This window comes from Euleptes europaea, chromosome 7 (genome assembly GCF_029931775.1).
Source record: "Euleptes europaea isolate rEulEur1 chromosome 7, rEulEur1.hap1, whole genome shotgun sequence".
NCBI classification, from domain to species: domain Eukaryota; kingdom Metazoa; phylum Chordata; class Lepidosauria; order Squamata; family Sphaerodactylidae; genus Euleptes; species Euleptes europaea.
The window spans coordinates 1402347-1425343 of record NC_079318.1 but is presented as its reverse complement, the minus strand read 5'-3'; the positions used below and the strand labels follow the sequence as shown (position 1 = coordinate 1425343).

The following is a 22997-nucleotide window of genomic DNA, read 5'->3' as shown; positions in this document are numbered from 1 at the left end:
CTTACCATTGGACAGATTCCTGTAGTTATTTTCTGTTTTTTGAAACCCGCAGAGATAGACAAAACACTTGGAACCCTCACTGGAAGCCTTTCAGCTTAAAAAAAAAAATCCAGATGTCCTTTAAATTTGTATCTGTAGTTTTAGATTCTGTTGTAAAATGTTATTGTTATTCCTGTGTATTTTTATTGAGACCCTCCTTGAAAGTAATTTTATGGGGAAATGGCATGGAATGTCTCAAAACAAACAGTATAGATTATCTACTTAGCGTGACATAAAAAAATCCATAGGCTAAGTAGCTTTTTATTTTATTTAGAGAAGTGTAGTTTTACCTTAGGCCCTAGGCTCCTTACCTAATATAGCAAACTGACCCCTAGCTGTGACAGTTGATTTCTTTTCCAATGTTTTGTAAGATGACTCTTGGGTTCCAGGTGGCTAAAGTGTCAGCTAGGGTATCCATTCGGGTCCCGGATAAGCATATCTTTAGTATCAAAGCCACTTCCTTTCCCGTGGGAAGTTGAGGTATCGATGTGAAGACCGGAGGCAGCGATCTCCACTTCAAAGTAAGCCTTCCAATGGTAAAACTGCTATCTGCTCTCGAGGTGATGTAACTTACCCTTTCATGTCCTACCAATGATGTAACCAAATGTATTGTATGTTCCCTATAAAGATGCCCTGTATTCCCCATACCTGCATTCTGACCTTAAGTTCGTTAGACCTACTGACCAGTTAGCTTTTCTTAATAAATCTTTAAACTCTCTGCTACGTCTGGAGTAAAGTTTATTGCTGAGACGCAATGGGGTACTGAAGCCTGACATAAAGCGAGCCATACTGGGCTACAGAGATATCTGCTGATCTGATACTTTTGAAGTCCATGTCCAGTCATTGAACTCTGCCCCCAGCATCCTTGGATTCCTCATCCCTCCTCTCCCTAGAGATTCCCCAAATATTTGAATATAATACCTTCCTTATGAAATGTCAAGTACTACCTCAAATAAGCATCAGATCTCCCAGTCTAGAGGTTACTTTCTCACCATGGAGAAAGAAACTGAGAAGGATGGAAGATGAACCGTGCAAACACACAAGGATCATTTGTGATCTCACTAAGTGTGCATCTATGTCAGATAGATGTAACATCCCAAATAGGTTACGACACCCTCTTTCATGTACTTTTCCTAGGAGGGAGGGCTAGTTATATTCACAAGGGATAGCAATTCTTCCCCTTGTCTAGCAATAGTTATTTTATCTATTAACTAGGCTTATGTCAAGTCTCAGCAACACGTTGCGTTCCTGGTAATAAAGACTTTCCTCCAGATGGTGCAGCGAGTTAAAAGTTTTATTTCAGCAAGTCAGCGAGTTCAGCAGACCATAGAAACATAAGGCTAGAATACAGACATGGGGAACGAGTCTTGGATACTCACCGTGAAGGCTCCTTCTGCTCTGAGATACGAAGGGCATCTGTGATTGGGTGTTTCGGCATCGCTTGTTTCGGGAGGCAGGACTTCAAGAATTTTTACCCCACTTCCTGTCTCCTGGGAAACGCCCCCCTTCCTCTCCAGTTCAAAACTTTCCGAGTATTAGAGGGCTCGTACATAAATTTCCAGGAAGGAAGTAAACTCAAGTAACAAGTTATACATCAGAAAGAACAGTAAGAAACGTAAATGAACAGAAGAAATGCAATACTGTGACAGGCACCCAAACTACACCCATGTAGAACCTGGCGAAAAAAGGTCAGTAGACCAACTATCTAACTATCAAGGGTTAAACTAGCTATAACTGCGTCAACCCTAAAAAACTGTTGAAGTGCAGAACGTCTGGGCGGGGAGATGCCCTTCGTATCTCAGAGCAGAAAAAGCCTTCACGGTGAGTATCCAAGGCTCATTCTCGTTCTGAGAGAGAAGGACACCTGTGATTGGACCTACCAGAGCTGTCCCCTACGTGGGAGGGATTAGACGTCCTGCAATACGCTCTGGAGGACCCGCCTACCGAAGGCGGCGTCCGCCGAAGCGTAGAGGTTTAACTTGTAATGCCTGACAAACGTGGAGATAATTTCCATGTTGCGGCCTTACAAATTTCCTCCACGGAGGCTCTACGGTCAAAGGCAGTGGAGGTGGCAGAACTCCTAACTGAGTGGGCAGTGATTCCACTGGGAACTGGTAGACTACTATGTATGTAGGCCTGAGAGATGCAGCTAACGATGGATCGACTAATTGCTGACCTAGACATGGATTTTCCCTTGTTGGGCGAGGAGATATTGATAGAGAGAGAGTCTGACAATCTAAAGGAACCTGTACACCTGATGTAAATTCGTAAGGCTCTTCTGAGATCTAGGGAATGCCATACTTTTTCTTTTGCTGACTTTGGGTTAGGACAAAAGGAAGGTAAAACTAATTCCTGTTCCCTATGGAATCTAGAATTTACTTTCGGGCAGAATGAAGGGTCTGGTCTGAGTACCACCTTGTCCGTGTGAAAAATACAAAGTTCCGGTAGAATAGACAAGGCGCTAAGCTCTGACACCCTGCGTGCCGAGGTCACGGCTGTCAGAAATAGGACTTTCATGTGCAGGAATCTGAGTTCTGTCTGTCGCAGTGGCTCGAAAGGGGACTTAGTTAGAGCTGTGAGAACAGTATGTAGACTCAATGTCGGGAACCTGTGGGTGACAGGAGGAGATATGAGAGTGACCCCTTTTAAAAAGGACTGAACATGAGGGTGTTTGGTAATCTGAAACCCCGACACTTTAGGGACTATCATAGCTATAGCCGCCAGCTGTCTGCGGAGGGTAGAGACCTTCAATTCTTGCTTGCGCCCGTCCTGCAGGAAGGAAAGGATATTGGATATGGTTGGTTTTAGCGGGTTAACGTGCTTGCGGCGGCTCCACCTTGCGAAGGCTTTCCACGAGGTATTGTATATTCTGACCGTGGAGGGCCTCCTGGCTGCTAAGATGGTTTCGGTGATATCTGCAGTATATCCTAGCTCTAAGAGCCTGTTCCTTTTAATACCCAGGCGGTCAGCTTGTACCAGCCTGGGTTGGGATGGAGAATTGGACCTTGGTGAAGGAGATCTTCTCTGTCCGGCAGTCTCCAAGGATCCTGGATGGAGAGTTCCCTCAGAATCGGGAACCACGGACGTCGAGGCCAGTAGGGGGCCACAAAGATCACTGATGCCTGAAGTTCTCGTATGCGTCGCAATACTCTTGGTATCAACGGTAGCGGAGGAAAAGCATAAAGGAGCTCGTTGGGCCACTGCGTCATCAGTGTGTCGATCTGTTCCACACCGTGCTGCTTGTACCTTGAGAAGAATCTTGGCAGCTGTTGATTCCCCCTTGCCACGAACAGATCCACCGTGGGACGACCAAATCGTAGGGTGATTTGATGGAACACGTCATGGTGGAGAGACCATTCAGCTTCGCTCAGGACCTCCCTGCTGAGCCAGTCCGCTTGTACATTCAGGTCACCCTGAATGTGTTCCGCCGTGATGGAGGACAGATTGGCTTCGGCCCAGATCATCAACAGTCTGGCTTCTCTTCTGATTACCGCAGAACGGGATCCCCCTTGTTTGTTGATATGTGCCTTCGTGGCCACATTGTCTGTTCTGATCAGGAGGTCCATGCCTTGGATTAGGGGCGAGAAGTATTTCAGTGCCTTCAGCACCGCTCTGGTCTCTAGTGCGTTGATGTGGAGCTTCTTCTCCCAGGAATTCCATGTTCCCTGAGCCGGTCGGCCAAGCAACGTGGCCCCCCATCCTGACAGGCAAGCATCGGTGAACATCTCTACCGGTGTGGGTCTGATGAATGGAAGTCCTCTGGAAAGTCTGTTGGTATTCGCCCACCAGGAAAGACTGGACTTCACCTTCTCCGGAACTGCCAACAGCTTGTCGCGCTTCTTCGCGATGTCCCTCTGGCAAAGGTAGATGAAACTCTGAAGCGGTCTCGCATGCAGTCTTGCCCACAGCACCGTCGGAATGCATGGTATCATTAGCCCTTGCAGCTTTGCCAGCAACATCAGCCTGGATGATTTGGATGCCATCGTTTTCTTGGCAATGGAGCACACTTTGGAGACCTTGTCCTCTGGTAGAATGAGGAGGTTGTTGGAGGTGTCGATGTAGACCCCTAGATGTCGGATGTACTGGACTGGTGTCAGTTGACTCTTGTTGAAGTTCGTCAGGAAACCATGATCGTCCAATATTTGCAGGACTATGGCTGTATGTTCTTGACTCTGTTCCCTTGACGACGCGCAGATCAAAAGATTGTCGAGATAGGCATGAATTTTGATGCCCCTCTCGCGTGCTAGCACCAGCAGAGTTATCATCATTTTGGTGAAAATCCGCGGAGCAGATGTCAATCCAAATGGAAGTGCTCTGTACTGGTAGTGTTGCTGATGAAACTGGAAGCGTAGAAACTTTCGGTGTGAAGGATGGATCGGGATGTGAAGGTACGCTTCATGTAGATCCACTGAGGTAAGGAAGTCTCCCGGTCTGAGGGCCTCTGAGATAGACTTCAGTGTTTCCATGCGGAACTTCTTTTGATAGACGAATTTGTTCAGGAACTTCAAATCGAGTATGGCTCGCCAATTGCCATCTCTTTCGGGAATGGTGAAGAAGATAGAATAAATCCCGGATCCTCTTTCTAGGAGAGGGACTTCTTCGATGGCGCGGATATCTGCTAGATGTTTTACAGCCGCCATGGTTCTCAATTGTTTTTCTTTGGTCATTGGACGTGGGGAAGGAACCACACGGTTTGGGGGGGTCTTGAAAAATTCTATCTGATAGCCTAGAGACACAATCTTCATCACCCAGGAATCTGGTTGGGAGGAGGCCCACCAATCCGAGAACTGATAGAGCCTGCCCCCCACAGGCTGAGGAAAGGAGTCATTGCTTGGGTTGACGAGGGGTTTTATCCCCTTTGTCAGACTGGAATGAGGAGAAACGGGAAGACCTGGAATAGCGTCCTCCTCTGCGAAAGGAACCACGTTGGGAGTTCCACAGACCTCTCCTATTATCTTGTCTGTAACATGGCGTTGCATGAAAGGGACGAAATGAATTCTGGTTGTGATATTTATTATCCCGACTTAGGACCTTTGGAAGGGTTCTTCTTGTCCCTAGTCTCTACTAAAATGGGCTCTAAGGAATCACCAAACAGCTTGTTACCCTGATATGGGAACCCCATTAAAACAATTTTGGAGCAGTGTCCAACCTGCCAGGGGCGGATCCACATGGCTCTCCTAGCGGCCACAGAGGTGGCCATTGCCCTGGCAGAAAAAACCATGATGTCAAGAGAGGCGTCAGCCAAGAAGGAAACGGCTTTGAGGATTCGTGACGCCCCCTCCAAAGCGTTTCTATCATCTTCGGGGATGAGCTGTGCCAGCTTTCTAACCCACACTATAGCCGCTCTGGAGACTAAAGCTGCTGTAACAGAAGTGCTAGCTGCTAGGGCCGAGGCTTCATGCGATCTTTTACAGGCAAGGTCAGCTTTGCGATCCACAGAGTCTCTAATCATTACACGCCCTTCCTCTGTGACCAGATCTGTAGAATGTAAAGCTGCAACAGGCGACTCTACTGGAGGGACGCTTAGAAGATCAGCTGAGGCGGGGGCTAAATTGTAAAACGTTTTTGTTATTAGAGGGGCCCGCTTACCCCCCAAGGGCTTAGCCCATTCAGCTTTGACTAGTCCTGTGAAGTAATCAGGGACAGGAATACATTTGGAAGGAGCATCATTCATATGAAAGAACTCCTTTGAGCCTTTCCTCTTCTCAGAGGAGGAGTTGGCCTCCTCTGATAAATCTAAAGCTGCTAAGGTTTTAGTTAGGAGCGATGGAAAGTCATCTGCATTAAAGATCCTATTTTGCTTGTTTTCTGTAACCGTTTCCTCTTCGCTGGAAGAGAATTCTCCCTCTTCCCTTTCCCTATCCCCTTCGTCCTCTTCGGAGGAGAAGGGGGAGGAATCAGGCTCACGCAGGGAGCAAGAGGAAGATGCCTGCGGGCCTTTGGAACGTGCTCCTTTGAACGCCGAGAGGAAGAGGCCTGCGACGCCTTTAGGCCTGGCTTTGTAAGCCGGCTCAGATCCCTACTGTGCTTGGCGGGCAAATCAGTGCTGCGGCAAACAGGGGAGACCTCCGGGGAATGCCCGCGTTGGGAGGGGCTGGGCAAGGGGAAGTTAACCATCTTCAAACCCTCCGTAAAGGAGTCCCTGATAAGAGCGGCCAGTTCGGCCCTTAGAAATTCCAATCCCCCCCGCCCCCAGGGGCCCGGTCGTTGCTACATTATCAGAAAAGGCTTCTGCTGGCCCCTGTGGAGCCGAGGCGGCGCCGTCTCGTGGAGTAGAAGCGGCAGCCGCCGCTGAAAGCTCCACACCGCCTGCAAGAGCCGGAACGGACTCGGCCGTTGTGTGCTCTGAGTCGCTGGCTGGGAACGGAGCGGACGTAGCCGCTGTGTGTCCCTGAGCGCTTGGAGGCTGGGGAGAATCTGCGCTCAATTTTGAAACCTTGGAAGGTCTATGGACCCGGGCGGCAGTGAGGAGACGTTTTGCCACTTTGCCGTACGCTGACCCGGCTTTCTTTTTCTTGTACCCGGCTTTTTTGTCTCTACTTTTAGAGCCTGCCGCCTGACTACAGGAGGGCTGCTCCCCGTCAGAAGCCGGTTTTAAAAGGGAAGGGTCCAAATCACCTTGGACGATGAAGAGATCGGAGCAATCCGACGCCATTTTCTTTTGGCGGGAACGCCTGCTCTAACTCCCCCCCCCAAAAAGTCTTCTATACAAATAGAGATATAGAAAAATAGAGGCAGAGGACAGACCACAAGGGGACTTGGAACAAGGGAGGGGGAAGGTAGAATGAAGACAAAGAGAAAATTAGAAGACTTTCCTATAGCTAAGGCAGAGAGATGCGAAAAAACGTGCTCTCCCGATAAGCGAGGCAGGAAAGAACTGGAGAGGAAGGGGGGCATTTCCCAGGAGACAGGAAGTGGGGTAAAAATTCTTGAAGTCCTGCCTCCCGAAACAAGCGATGCCGAAACACCCAATCACAGATGCCCTTCTCTCTGAGCGAGAAATATCGGTACATATATAGGGTAAATACAATGGGGTTGTTAGAGAAACAAAGAAACAATACAGAAGTTAACTACCGGTAAAGGCTTAAGACGACGCATACAGGAAATAAATGCGTGCGTTAACTGGCTGATCTTTCCGGGCTCCCGGTATTGTCTTGCGGGACCCGGTATCAGATCAGCGATTACTCGGGCGGGTCTCCATTGAGGTGCAGATCTTGGGCAGGAGACCAGGTGGAAATGGGGGGGGGGAACGGAGTGCAAAAAAACCCTCCATTTTGTTCGTGAGGGGAACCATCTTGTTTCATATCCGGGGCCGGCAGAGAGCCTATCTGACAGCTTAAGAAGCAGAATTTAAACCTCAACAGGCTGATACATAGAAAACTTTACATTCCCAAAAGAAGAATTCATGGTTAGTCATTCCCATGGAGGGTTTGTGGAGTGCCATTCTGATGGGGTGCGCAAAAATAGACTGAGTACATGGCGCCTACTTGACATGTTCAGCTTAGAGCCACCCAAAACACACTTAAAATGCCTTTGACACCACCTGAGCTTGATCAGCCTGGCATACCAGTCACACAACCTGCTTGATCAGTGGTTCCCAAAGTGGGCAGTACCACCCTCTGGGGGGGTTACCTAGGGGGGCACTAAGAAGCAAGGGGGCAACAGGAGGGCGCTAGAGGTGGGCCCCTTCAACTGTGTTGTTGGATAGGGTAGGGGGAGCTGGGGTTGAGTTTGTGGAGCCAAGGGGACGGTGGAGCGAAAAGTTTGGGAACCACTGTGGTAGACTGTAAAAATCTCTACTAGCCCACCTGTCCACACACATCTATATTCACTGTTTATGGTTTAAAACGGGTGAAAGTATAATATTGTGTCAAGTTTCCCTTCTGGTTATCTGAAGGAAATTCTTACTTGCCGCAATACAATAGGCAAGTGGCTAGCCAGACACTGATGCTAATGTTCGTATGTATTGCAACAGATTACATCTAACAATGTGAAATTAGATCCTATAACATTCATAACTCGTTTGTCACCTGACTTCATAGAAAGATATGATTACAGCCAAACCTACTTCGTTTCAAGTGAAGTGCATTAAGTGCAAGGTTGACTGCAGCAGGATTACAGCTAACCTTTTATCTGACGATGCAGAACCATACAATATTTATATTAAAATTGTTTACGTTATTGATGTCGGAAGGAGTAGGACTTATCCTGAAAGTAGAAAGCTCTCATCCCTGCATTATTATATCTGAAATATGAACTTTAATACGAGCATTAAACAGAAATGGATAAAAAAATAAGACATTCTTCTAAAGCACTGTCTGTCAGTGTTTACTAGAAGATAACTACAGCCATATTCAGATCCACCTCTTTGTAAGGATATTTAAATAAACCAGAACAGTCCTTTATATATCTTGTAGCATACACTGTATTACAAATGTTTCTTTAAGCCATGAAGTTCTCCATGTATGGGAAACAAGCATTGCCTGATAGAGAAGTAATTAGTAATTACTTTAACCCTTATTAAAATGGCAAATTAACATTATAAAAAATCCATTATCTTTGGGGCAATTATTGCGTTTTATGTGTTTAGAGCTACACGCCCCACCCCAACATCAAACTCTCCCTACATTTGAGAGGAGGGGGACTGCTAATACTATGCTCCAAAACTCAGAGGACATAGAATAGACCCCCCTCCCCAAAACTAAACTGGTAAATATACATTATACAAAACAAAATAAAAATACATTATCTTTGGGTCAAGGACACAGAACATATCTTGCCTATCCAAAGCTCAAAGCAGCATAAATCCCCCTTCTCTTTTCTCCCAAGTTGCATCTGTTCTATATATTGCTGGTTCTTCTTCAGTGTACTTGTTCAGTCGCCCCAATGGTTACTACTGGTCCAACAAAAGAGGAAGACCAACCTGAAATACTGAAACAAAGGAAAGCTGTTCCCTTGCACTGATCCTCTGACATGGGTACCAGACACCTTATGATACTGCACAGAAAAGGAAAATATTAAGCTATAAGTGGTGCATCCAAGCAGTTTCTTGATAGTACTTGAGCTAGCCCAATGTGATGGACCTGGCTCAAACCAGTAGAATTCATAACATACAGAAGCTGTCTCCAGAGTTCACCAAATTCAGATGCCTTAAGGAAGAGATAAATCGGTGGCATTGGAAGCAGTTTTAAAATAAGTCTTCCCAAAGCAGCAAATTTCTTCCTAACTGCAGACAGTTAGCAGTTCCTTTATTCTTCTTTTTTTACTGGGTAAGTAAATTATATGATCAATACTACCCTCAGCAGATGGCAGCTGCAAAAAAATTAGCTATAATTCTTGACAGAAGTATTTTCAGATATTAGAAGGCCAGCAGAACATTATGACTCAGTGCAGTTCTGTGAAAGCCATAGCGCTGCAAAGTCTTCAGGAAAAAAAAGTTAGCCATGTTTACAAGAGTCAGTAAGTAATAACTCATTTTACCAGGCAGAGGTTGTACAATATAGGAGCAGCACAAACTACCGATAGCTGCAATTTCCAAAAATCCTTCCAGTACAGTTTAGATCTTATAGAACTTGAAAACTTTTTATGTTGTTTCTACAGCAGGCTGAATAAGATTAATTCATGAGGTTGGATTTTTCCAACCGTCTTCCCCCACCAGCCCTCCTGCTCCCCATTCCAAATCCTTTGCTGAGGGTCAGGGGACCCTTTTAAATATAGTGTTCTGCGGCACAAGGGACTGCAGAAACCATGCCGGAACAAGGTAAAATCAGCCACCTCTTGTGTGAGTGGCAAGCCTGTGGGATCCAACCCAGTTTTCTGAATGATGAAAAGATAAATTGTCTGCCAAGGACTGACAAAAGCACTTAACTAAACAGATAAGTTACCATTTCTATTCTATGATTTGAAATCATAAAGGGAATGCAGTATTGGACACTACAGTGCAACTGAGGATGCTGTTTTTAACTCTCCAACTATTCCCCATGAGTTTTGTAAGGAATAATACAAAGTGTTACAAAAAAATTTAAGATAACTTTTTTTTTCACCCAAGCAGGAAAATGTGGAGCAAGACTAATGGAGACTAACATGGACGGTGATTAGGAGGATATAGATCAATCCCAAACTAACCAGTTTATAAAAACAGATTGAAACAATTGTATTGATAATGCCCAAACCCCTTCCATTGGTTTATCCACTTAAACCAGTGTCTCCTGAAAAGGAAGCATTATGATCATGACAGTATATTTAGTTTACCTCCTGAGTGTGCTCTTTGTAGATCTGCAGTGGACATGTGGGTTGTGTCGTGTCCCAGATTTGTAAAGATCCGTCCCCACTGCAAGTGACCAGCACATGTTCATTGCTCTCACTCCATGTCACATCAAACAGGCCATCATTCCAGTCAAAACTAAATCAAAGAAACCAAAATATTCATCCATAAGAAATTATTACATAAGAATTCATTTAAAACTATTAAGATACCACAGTTTTCAGTCTAAACTTTTGAATATGGTAATAAAAAGAGTGCTCACCTTAAGAGTGCAAAGATCTGGGTTTAAAAATTTGCTCAGTCATGAAGTGTCACTGCTAACATTATGTTTCCACTCAGTCTGCCCAGATCAGAGGTCACCAGTCTGAGCCCCTTGGATAAAAAGTGTGATAATACACGGCTTTCCGAAGGAGGTTGTTAAACACATAAGGCGTTTAATTTTTATAATGTACAGCAGCTGTTGCACAGATTTTCCATTCAGCTATTTTTGACTTACAAAGTTCCTTGAACTTGCAAAAGCTAGAAGCTCATTTCTTCAGCCACTTAGAAACACATTCACCATGGTGCATAATGAATCAGGTTGTAGGCAGATACAGCAATACAATAATTCACAGTGGGTAGCCATGTTAGTCTGTCTGCAGTAGTAGAAAAGGGCAAGAGTCCAGTAGCACCTCAAAGACTAACAAAAATATTTTCTGGTAGGGTATGAGCTTTTGGCTCACGAAAGCTCATACCCTACCAGAAAATATTTTTGTTAGTCTTTAAGGTGCTACTGGACTCTTGCCCTTTTCTACAGCAATACAATAAGTTAGCAAACTACAAATGAGAAAAGCATACTTACTTAAAGTAGTTCAGACTGAAGGAAATTCAGCAAGAATACACTAAACAAATACCCACTTCCAGATAACACAGCTATCAGTTACGAACTATGCTGCACTCCCCTCCTGCAATTCTGCCTTAAAATAGAGGGCAGTGGGTTGGGGAGAGCGGGGTAGAAACGTAATAAAATAAAATAAACTTGGGTTCTATGAACCTAACTTCTCCTGGGTGCCCAAAGCCAAAAGTGCACCTTCACAGCTGCCTCCCCTCTCATCTCTATCATCCTTGTACTCTTCATCCCTATAAAGAGATGCACCAATTGTGTATAGCTTTCATTACTTGGGCTGGTTAAAGAACCTCCAGGATCAGGAATTTCACAAGAGCTGTTGCCCCACACCCTGCCGTCTACAAACCGTTGTTGCCTCCAGAATGCTTTTATGGCTCTTGTACTCCCTGTGGGCAACTAGTGTTTTCCCATCGGCAGCTAAGCCCAAGCTGTTTACAAGTTTTAGAATCTTTTCAAGAATACGCTAGGAAAATGTGCGTTCCAGACTGTGCCAAAATGACTTTAAAAGTTAAAAAAATCCGGCACTTTAATTGAGCTTCAGAAGTCAAGTAACATGGCCCAGAAATAAGTCAGTTCTGAAGAAATATCCCACAATGCATTGATTTGAAACGTTTTAACCTTACTAGATACCTCAAGTAGCTTCCACTAGCCAAACAGAAAACAGCTACAACACAGAACAATGAACAATGATCAGAAAACCAATAGCAAAACCAGATACCAGACCAACAATTTAAACTACCCACAGCATAGTTATCCCAAAACAAAAGCCAGAAGAAAAAACATCCAAGAAGAGTCCTGGTAAAACAGAAATGTTGTCTAATGAGCAACATGCTTGGCACCAGGAGACTTGTGGCAGGGAACAAGATCCCACAGTCTAAGCACCACAGCTGTGAAGACCACTTCTGATGTTCACCCTCCCTGCATTTGCAGCTGAGGGCATATAAAACAGAGCCTCAAAACCTGATCATACCTGAATATCCATTCCCAAGCAAAGGCTCTGATTCTAATCACTCAACTCTATATTTTGCTTTCAGTTCGGGAGAAAAATGAAGGTATGAGTTCAAGCATGAATCCTGCTTTGATCCTTTGAATGCATTTCTGTCCATGAAACTAGAAATTTATTTAAAAGAAAATTTGCTAGAATTCAAACGTGAACCACGACCTGACCATGTGTTTCAGGAGTTATACTCAACCTACAGACCATATGCTGCCCTTCTATTTTAATCTGTTAAATCACACTGAAAATACATCATTACATATTGGAACTATCAGAAAGATGTCCTTTTTTCTGATTTAAAACCTTGACAGTAAGAACTGTGTGTTTTACTCCAGAATTTTTGTAAAAGTAGCCTGGATCCCTGTAGTTATCTCTTTTTGATATGATTATGATATTTCTGTCTCCTTACATCTGAGCACACCACTACAAAATATCAAAGTTATAGTAAAAAGTACTTGTGCAAAAGTATAAACAGTACTACCTCCTGAATAGACGAATCCCAGCATCACTTTGTTCCAGTACTACTAGCGTTCCACAACCTGAAATAGAAGACAGTTAGAAATTACATTATATAGACATAATGGTGCCTCATAGTAAGTGAACACTAAATTGAAATTCTTGACGCACCAAGAATATAGCTGCATTTTGTATGTAGAAACTTTTTTTTGCTGTCAAGTTGCAGCTGACTTATGCTACTTCTTGTGGTGTTGTCAAGGCAAGAGATGTTCAGAGATGGTTTGCCCTTTTCTGCCTCTGTGTCATGACCCTAGCCTTCCTTGGTGAAATTCCATCCAAATACTGACCAGGGGCCAGCTTACAGCCCATTTCTGACCTCCAAGGACGAATGGAGGCCAAAAAGGGGCCGTGCTGGCGTTGGGGGCCCCCCTCCGCCGGCTCCCGTGACACTTATGCCCATGCGGAGTGGCAGCCAGAAACAGCTTTGGAGGCACCATGGCGGCGCCTCAGCCATGCCGTCCCTGCCCGCCAAAAGGTCAGTAATGGGCAGCCCGCTTCCAAGATCTGATGAGACCGGGTTAGCCTGGCCCATCCAAGCCAGGACACAAACTACTATATAAGATGCTCATGTTGGATGGCTGAACTTACCATGGTTGAAAGCAGCAATCAGATGTGAGCCCATCACTGTTTGATTCATGCCAACCATCTGTGAATGCCTGCTGAACCTGTCTGCATCAGGTTTTCTCAAAACCGTGTATGCGCAATGACAGTCTGCTGATTCAAACTGATCAGCAGCCATCGGCACCACTATGGACTACTTAGACAAGCACAAAAGGGCAGAATTGTATTGAAACACAGCATTTATTGGTGACTCATTTATACGATTTGGAGGTGATCTATTGTCTATTTAAACAACTGCCTGCTGAGCAGAGCAGTTATGCAGCAAGGATAGAGAGGTAGCAGAACTCGGTTGAACCCACATGCACCAAAAGCCAATTGTGCTGTGCTGCATGGTTAGTAAGGGATACAGGGGAACAATCTGCCTAATACCCATAAACAGATCAATGAACCATTGAAATTATCATTAAAAAAATGAATCTGTTCGCAACTGGTCAACAAGGCACGAGTTGAACCCGGGAAGGGGGGGGTGTTTGTGAGTCCCTACACAGAGTTCTTTTAGCTATGTGTGAAGGAATGGACTTGCACGCCCCATTCCCTCGGGTCCCAAGAGGTCAGAAAACCAAGTTGCCATCTTATATCTCTGCCCATTGATGACTCTCCTTTCCCTAACTCCTGAATTAATCAAAATCAATCTGTGTAGTAACCACTTCCACCAGCAAATCTGAGAATACCCCTACCAGACAGATTTGCACATCTAGCACTCTGTATCTGCACTGCTGTTTAGAGGTTCCACTTAGGTGCCACATTTCCTGCTTTTCTTCTTCCAGCTAGAGCAAGGATGACATATCACACCTTTGCAATTTCAAGCTATTGCGAGCTCACCCACAACCCCTCCTCTTTACCACTCTTTGGATAGCAAGACTGTATAGGTATGGTATATTGAGATCACAGAGCATTAAAATATAAGGAAGTCTAATAAACAAAGATAAAAAGAGTATGCATGGTCAAGCATCAGGCTACAAAAGGAGACAAAGAAAATGTCAGTGAGGGCACCCAGTCGGACCCGGGATGAGTAAGCTCCGTGCTCTTCCCCCCCCCCCTTCCATTCCCATGGGAAAAGGGACAGAAACTGGGAACTGTAACACCTCTGCTTCAAAGCCTTCCCGTTGTAAATCTGAGGTCGACCTTTCTAGTGTCATTCCTAACACCTTGTGGAAGCTTCAAAGGAACTTGATGTTTTTGCATTTCAAAGTCTACTTGTAATTATTTTCTTTCTATGTTCTATATATGCTGTATCTGTCTTTCTCTTGTCATTCGGTCGTTTGAATTCTCAAGGATGCTGATCTCGTAAGCTTCTCTGAAATAAACTTTAAACTCACTGTAACGTCTGGAATGAAGTTTATATTACTGGAATGCTACGAGGTACTGAAACCCTGACAGTACGACCGAATCCCTAGCTTTTTTGTTTTGTGTTTTTATTTTGTGTTCTAGTTAGTGTTAATATGCCTTTCAGTCAGAGCAATGAACAGGGGGCAACTCCCCTTATTGATTTGGACCTGGAAGCGGCGACCCCGGAGCAGCGCCCGGCCGGGCCTGCCGGCTTTTCCACAGTGCCAGCATGGACCTCCTTGCCTGCACAAGTCGAGCAACGGCGGAGAGTCGGCACAGACGGACGGGCGGCCTCTGAACCATGGGACGGATGTTACCGGGGACCGCTGACCGCTTGGTATGGCGACAGGGGAGAGCGAAGCCGGGAGGACGTTCCCGGGGGAGGAGGAGAGGAACGCTTGCTCCCCCGAACCCCGGCCACCCCGGTCACTTTCGCCGCGGAGGAAGTTGCCCTGCTACGTGGGCAGAACCAGGCCTTGGCTTTACAGAACCAGGACATGCAGGCGCAGCTGGATGCTTTGCGAACGGACTTAGCTGTGGTGTTGGAGGCAGTGAGGGGGCTCGGCCAGCCCCTACAGCCACCGAACCCTCCCGCCAGTACAGAGGTACCCTTACCCAGGCGCCCCAACCCCAGGGATCTGAAAGTGTCTTTTGATGGGTCCAGCACTCAGCTACCCCACTTTCTACTCCAGGTGTCTGGATTTATGAAGGATCAAGGAGACACCTTTCCTTCGGAAGAAGCCCAAGTTAGGTACGTGATTAGCCTCCTCGAGAAGGAGGCGATAGCCTCCTCGAGAAGTGGGCTGTGACGGCTGCAGAGACTATGCCCAGGGTGTTGAAATCCCTGCCGGAATTTATGTCTGCACTGCGGCGCCGGTTCGAGGACCTCCACAGTGGTGAGAAGGCAAAGATTGCCATGCGCAGTTTAAAACAGGGGACCGCGCTGTGAGTACGCTCAGGAGTTTCTCTCCCTTTCCTGCAAGATACGGGAATGGAGTGAAGCCACCAAGGTCCAGCATTTCCGCAAAGGGTTGCGTTGGGAAGTGCTGGACGGCTGTTTGACTCTGGGAGATCCAGAGTCGGTAGAGGACTGGATTAAACTGGCGGCTTTAGTGGAGAATCGGAAGCTGACCCTCCAGTTCTCTAAGGATCGTTCGTCTAAAGTCTCCCCCGCAACTCCCGTTAAGGGGGACGATGCGACGGAACCACGGCGGGACGGAAGGAGCCGCGGGGGCTTCAACCTAGAAAAGGCACGCCGTTTCAAGGAGGGAGCATGTCTCCAGTGCGGGAGGATGGGCCATTTCGCGGCGAAATGCCCCAGCTCTTCGGCGGTGTCGTCGGGCAGCCGAACGCCTAGAGAGCGAGAGACCCCTCCAACAGGGACCCTGGATCGGAAAGGAGCAGAGGGTACTGCAACCCGGCGCGGGACAGCGGCTCTGCATGTGGAGACAACGCCTGATCTAAACATCCTTAGCCCTCGGGACCGCTCCAGAGACCCCTTGCCGGCAAAAAACGAGGACGGCCTTCTGTGAGGGAGCTGGCACGGAGGGCGCCCTCGGAAGAAACCAAACTGGCTCCGAGTAGGGTGAGTGATCAGGGGGAAACGCTACTATTACCCGTTGTGTTACGGAACCCCCACGGGGGGGAACCGATGGCTGTAGTTGCCATCCTGGACTCTGGGTGCTCCCGGACATTGATCGATCAGGCAGTGGTTGATCGCCTGAAAGTTGGGACTCGAGAACTGGACCAGCCCTTGCATTTCCATCAAATGGATGGAAGTGATTTGCGGGGGGGGGGGGCAGTCCACTTGCGCTCTCACAAGGTATTGTTGGGGGTGGGGAACCACTGGGAACAAATCCACTTTACGATAGTGCCTAAGATTTCTTATCCAGTGGTCCTCGGTAGTAACTGGTTAGCGGGACACAACCCGAGCATTGACTGGGAGCAGAAGCGAGTTGTATTTGGGGCTCCCCAGTGTGAGAGACACGGCCCGGACTGCATGCCCGGAGGCGAGGGGGGAGATGCCGCCACGTTAGAGACACATACGCTGCCCCCGGAGTACAATGACTTTGCTGATGTATTTGAGGGGTTGGACTGTGATTTGTTACCCCCCCCCACAGCACAACGGACTGTGCCATAGAACTGGTTAAAGACATCAAGTCGTCCAAGGCCCGAGTTTACCCCATGAGCCCCCAGGAAAAGGCGGTGCTGCGTGAATTTCTCGACAAGAACTTGGCGAGGGGATTCATACAGACGTCCAAGGCGGCGTTCTCTTCCCCCTGCTTCTTCGTGAAGAAGGGAACCTCGGATCTCAGGTTATGTGTGGACTATAGGGGGCTTAACGCAGTGACTGAAACTAACGCCTACCCTATTCCCTTAATTCCGGACCTTCTGAGTGCCCTCCAGGAGGGTTGTGTGTTCTCGAAGCTTGACCTGGCAGAAGCCTACTACCGGGTGCGGATCAAGGAGGGGGATGAAGCTAAGATGGCCTTTTCTTGTTGTTATGGTTTGTTTGAATTCAAGGTCATGCCATTCGGTCTTTCTGGGGCACCGTCGTGCTTCATGCAATTAATTAATGAGATCCTCCATGACCTATTGTTTAAAGGGGTAATAGTTTATTTGGACGATATTCTAATTTATTCTAAAGATCCTGGAGAGCACCGGGAGTTGGTGCGGGAGGTGTTGCGCCGTTTAAGGGAAAATCATTTGTATGCTAAGTTGTCCAAATGCGCGTTCAATCAGAACCAGTTGTCTTTTCTCGGATACGTTATATCTCCCCAAGGTTTGACTATGGACCCCGAAAAGGTCCAGGCGGTCTGGGAATGGGAACCTCCCAGGACGCGCAAGCAGGTACAACAGTTCCTAGAATTCGCGAATTTTTATAGAGGGTTTATACAGGACTTTGCCGAAATAGCTTTACCAATCACTGACCTGCTTAAGACCAAGGGTAAGGGACAGGAAGCTACTTTTGCACAATACCAGGTCCCTTGGTCAGACCGGTGCCAGACAGCGTTCAAGGCTCTGAAGAGGCGTTTTACCTCGGAACCCGTTCTGGCCCACCCCGATTGTTCTAAGCCGTTTGTCCTTAAAGTAGATGGGCTTATCACCCACAGACAGATGGGCAGACGGAGAGGGTTAATGCGGTGGTAGAATGTTATCTGCGTTGTTTTGTAAACTACCACCAAGACGATTGGGTAGACCTGCTGCCGTTGGCGGAATATGCCTACAATAACTCGGTGCACTCTGCTACTGGCATAAGCCCGTTCAAAGCAGTATACGGAATGGATTTCGGACCCTTGGGGGCCGTACCCCTCCCTCCGGGCGGCGACCCCCCCGAGGTATCAGTATGGGCCAACACGGTGAGGAACACCTGGCCTTGGCTAGTAAAAAACTTGGAGCAGGCTAAGGAAAGGTACAAGGCGCAAGCGGACAAACACCGAGCGCCTCATTGGGAGTTAAAGGTTGGGGGGGAAGGTGTATCTCTCCACCAAAAATCTCAGGTCGCTTCGTCCGTGCAAAAAGCTGAGTCAAAAGTTCGTGGGGCCGTTCCCAATCTCCCGAGTTATCAATGAGGTTACAGTGGAGTTGGAACTGCCAAAGACCTTACAGGGCGTGCATCCGGTATTTCATGTAAGTCTATTGAAACCCTTCGTATCGGCACCGGAATGGCACCCTGAACCCGCGGCGGCCGTCCCAATCATGGTGCAAGGGGAACAGCACTTCGAGATCTCCAGGGTGTTAGACTCTCGAGTGCGAAGGGGCCAGCTGGAGTATCTCGTGCATTGGAAACACCTGAACTCCAGTCACGATGAGTGGGTTTCCGCTGTACACGTACAAGCTCCCACCCTGGTGGCGGAGTTTCATCGGCAATATCCCGCCAAACCGAGGAACTCTGGGAGGGGGTCTTTGGGGAGGCAGAGTGTCAGTGAGGGCACCCAGTCGGACCCGGGATGAGTAAGCTCCGTGCTCTTTCCCCCCCCCTTCTGTTCCCATGAGAAAAGGGACAGAAACTGGGAACTGTAACACCTCCGCTTCAAAGCCTTCCCGTTGTAAATCTGAGGTCGACCTTTCTAGTGTCATTCCTAACACCTTGTGGAACTTGATGTTTTTGCATTTCAAAGTCTACTTGTAATTATTTTCTTTGTATGTTCTATATATGCTGTATCTGTCTTTCTCTTGTCATTCGGTCGTTTGAATTCTCAAGGATGCTGATCTCGTAAGCTTCTCTGAAATAAACTTTAAACTCACTGTAACGTCTGGAATGAAGTTTATATTACTGGAATGCTACGAGGTACTGAAACCCTGACAGAAAAGGTGAAAACACACAATCCTCTTCTCACTCAGTACCTATCTTAACAATGTTGAATTAGGACAGAATAGGAATTTTTGAAGTTGCAGAATTATAAGTCCATTGCTACAAGATGGAGTCCCTAAGTAAAGATTTTGTTCTTCATGGCTTGTGCACAACGAAAGAGAACAGCAAGGTGGAAGAGAATCTTCTTCCCCTTGTCCTCAATATTTATAATATCCCCCTGAGTGTCCATTCTTCTCTGGGGTAATTCTGACTCTTCCTGACCAAGAGGAAGAAAAAACTATCTAGCCACAGGGCTTTCCGCAGCCTCTTTTCTAAGGTGGGACAACCTAGCAAGGTGTGAGACGGTAAACCATTTGTCTTTGTTCGGCCAGAGCCATTTGCATCAGTAAGCACTGAAGTACTAAGTGCTTTGGGGATGGGTGAATCATTCCCTGTACTTCTGTCTGCCAGCTACAGATTTGCCTAGAGCAGGGGTCTCAAAACTGCGGCTCCACAGCCGCATGCGGCTCTTTGGCCCATTGAGTGCGGCTCTCCGAACTTGGTTCGGAGCCCCTGCTCTTGCGGCCGCTCGCGCCGGCAGCCGGGCTGTGGAGCCGGCGCGCCTGAGAGAGAGAGTGGGCGAGCGGGCTGTCTCTCCCCCCGCCCACCGTGGGGAATGGCCGGGTCCCCCTTTCCCTTGCCCTCAATTGTTGGGAGGCTAAAGCCTCCCCGCCCCTCTAGCCGCGTGATTGCTGGGCAGGTGGCTTGGCTATAGTGTAAACCTACATATTGAAATATAAATGTGATCTATAGTGTGGAGGATGTTTCTCCACACAATATTATAAATAATAATGTATTTTAAAAACAAATAACACAATAGTTATTTCATATTATATAACACAATTATATAGCACTTCTTCCAGTCTATAAAGATCTATAAGAACTAGCAAGAATGACTCCCAAACATTACAGTCAACTAGGAATCAAAATCTTGTGGGCATTGATAGTCATGCAAGAAGCTGAAGTGAAGGAGGGGGGAATTCAACGGAAAGGATCATACCATGATAGACTCCCAGCCACCTCAAGGGCACTCTCTACCCAATATATTCTCTTCCACAAACTCAATGGAAATGAATGGGATCACAACCATACACCCACAGCTCCTAGCCACTGGGACCAACACAGGAGAACTTCCCAGTGAATGCTGCCCTTAATCTTTATGGTCAAGACAAACCCAACCCCTTTCTGACTATATATTACTCTTCCTACACCCTTGACACTGAGAGACACTGTCCTTCAGTGTTACTACTCTGAAGATGCCTGCCACAGTTGCTGGCGAAACGTCAGGAAAGAAAATTCCAAGACCACGGTTACACAGCCCGGATAACCTACAAGAACCAATGAACTCTGACCGTGAAAGCCTTCGACAATATTACAAACAAGCATGTCCAATCATGCCCAAAGCTCATCACATACCTTACTGCATCCAATACAATATGAAGCGAACAGACAGGTACAGCAGCCCTTTAAAATAGAGCCTTTGAAAAGCTCATCTGAATGCAAATCTCTGCCTATCAAAGGCACCATGTATGAGAAATCCTAGTTTCAATGCTCACTCTTAGTGATCTCAAAAAACTGGTAAGAGGAGAAATAACAGGTATGGTCAATTATAATCCTCTTGCTTATGGTGGGACCCCACAGAAACATTAACAGTATAAGAAGTAAATCCCACCTATTCATTGGGGGTTTTGTTGTGCATAAGAGTGATACTCTAAACAGCTGCTGTCAGGCAGCCCTTCCTTATACCTGAAGGGATACAGGCAATTAAACGATACATCGGTTTTGAAGCAAACGGTTAAGGGTTTTCCCCCAGAAACACAATCCTGGATTATTGAGATTATTCCAGTTTGTGAGGTTCATGTGTCACGTCAACATGCAAGCCCTTGGGATGGGCTCACAGATCAGCACAAGCACCTCCCAAAGAACAATAATAAAAATACACTGTACCAGATTACCAGCAGAGGCCTCTGGATAAATGTTTAGGACTGGACACACACGGTTCAGCAGTTGCTGTGATTAATATAGGGCAAGCACCACTGAAACCTTCTTTTCTTCTGCACAATGACACAAAATGAGATCCCATAGCAGATCTCATATGCTAGGTGACAGAGACGTATCTTCTATAAAGCAATCGTATAATATCCACTAGTTTCAATGGGGGTAACTTTTCATGACTGCGCTGTAAATGCAGGCCTTGTCTGCAACCCAAGACTGCAATCCTATGCATGTTTATTCGGAAGCAAGTCTTACACCCATCAACAGGACTTGCTTCCAAGTAAACGTGCTTGAGACCATGACTGAAAGTCATATGCATACTTTTTAAAAAGAGGTTCTGCAGCCCCTTATGATTGCGCGTAAAGATATCACGCACTCTGGCTGCAGATTCACACGGCCACTCGTCTGAAACGTGTTATCGGGAGAACGTCCCGCTGGAAACCGGTCGGGCTTCCTTTCAAGCAGGCACGTGTGGACCTTAAACACGGGCAGCCTGGAAACTCTCGGGGCAGCCTCCGAGCAGACGCTCAACAGCAGGGCGGCAGGACCCGAACCCGCGCTCCGCTCGTCCGCGGCGGGGCTCGAACGCGCGCCCACACACGCTTCGGCCGCCCGGGGGCGCGCGGCGACGCTGCGGCGCCACCGACGCCTCCGCCCCTCGCGCCCACATGCGGGAGGAGGAGGACGACGAGGAGAGGCGGCCCGCGGCCGCGCTGCTGCGCATGCGCCCCCCCCAACCCTGCGGCCGCGTCACCTGCAATCCCGTAGTACTGCGAGGCGGCGCAGGCCAGGCGCCCCGGCAGGTAGGGCGAGCACTCCACCGCGTAGCCGTGGCGGCCGGGCAAGCGGAAGGCCTCCGCCCTCGGGGGCCTCACCCCGCCGCCGCCGCCGTGGCTCATGGCCCTCGCCGCTAGGCCCGGCTCGCCCGGCTGTGGGGGAAGAGCCTCCCTCCCTCCCTCCCAACGACTTCAAAAGCGCCCGCCCGCATCACGCCCCACACGGGACGCCGACGCCGCCGTGTTGGGTGTGGGCGGAAGTGCCGCCGCCATGTTGGGTGTGGGCGGAAAGGCCGCCGCCGCCATGTTGGGTGTGGGCGGAAGAGCCGCCTTTCAGAACCTGCGAAGGTTCCACTTCGCTCTCTGCCGTTCCCGCCCCGCACATGGAAGGGTCTCTGCTGGCGGCGAAGTCCGTGTTGGCCGCCAGCAGAGACCCTTCCGTGTGCGGGGCGGGAACAGCCGGGGCGGGCAGAGAGTGAGGTGCAACCTAAAAAGTAAGGCAGGGCTAAAGGTGCCCGCCCCCGGAACACCTGTGCTAGTTCCGGGGGGGGGGCTGTCAATCCACTTGGGGGAGTGGGGGGGGGCTGTCATTCCAGCCCCAGAGTAGCGTCTCTGGTCTCGGAGGCCTTGCTGGGAAAACCCATCCCGCATTTTCTTTGCAACTCTTTTCCGTGCTGCAATGTATTTCGGTGTAGCCGATGCAAGCCTACGGGCGCTCCAGGCTCCCGCTATTTAAAGTGGGCGGTGCAACCTCCACCATTGTTTCTAATGGGGTAGATGTATTAGTACATCGCTGGGAATACCTAGTGCGCTAATAGCCGCTGTCATTCGTTTTGAGTGCATCCCCGTGGTTTTGCTGCGCCCAAGCGCCGCTCCTTCCCCGCCAACCTCTCCCCACCCCCCCCTTTTTTTGGGGGGGGGGTCTCTGGAGGGTGCCACGCGTGTGAAGGAGCGCCAGCTTTAAATTCTGCTCGTGGAGCAGCATTTCTCTGCGTAGGATTTCGCTGTAAAGTTTCTCCTTCGAATTCTTAGTTATAAGCGATGCCTGTTAAACCTCAGACACAGAACTCCGCCTTGCAAGCGGGGCTTCTCTACTCCTCGCACCGACCCTTCGCCCAGCCACCTCTTCAGTTCCTCAAAGAGTCCCGGAGTTCAGCTCCCAACAGCCAAAGTGAAGGAGCCGGTTGCTCCAGGGAGAAAAATAACACTTAAGGAGGAGT

General features: G+C 48.0%; 1 protein-coding gene across 1 annotated transcript in view; it reads right to left on the bottom strand.

Moving 5' to 3' along the window:
* PEX7 (peroxisomal biogenesis factor 7) overlaps nt 1-21900 on the bottom strand; it is a 108812-nt gene extending 86912 nt beyond the window's left edge. Inside the window, exons 1-3 of the mRNA XM_056853834.1 lie at nt 21756-21900; nt 12668-12725; nt 10291-10441 (exon numbers count right to left, since the gene is read on the bottom strand). Coding sequence (XP_056709812.1) covers nt 10291-10441; nt 12668-12725; nt 21756-21900 — 354 coding nt within the window. The remainder of the gene's footprint in view (nt 1-10290; nt 10442-12667; nt 12726-21755) is intronic.
* Nucleotides 21901-22997: the final 1097 nt, after the last annotated feature.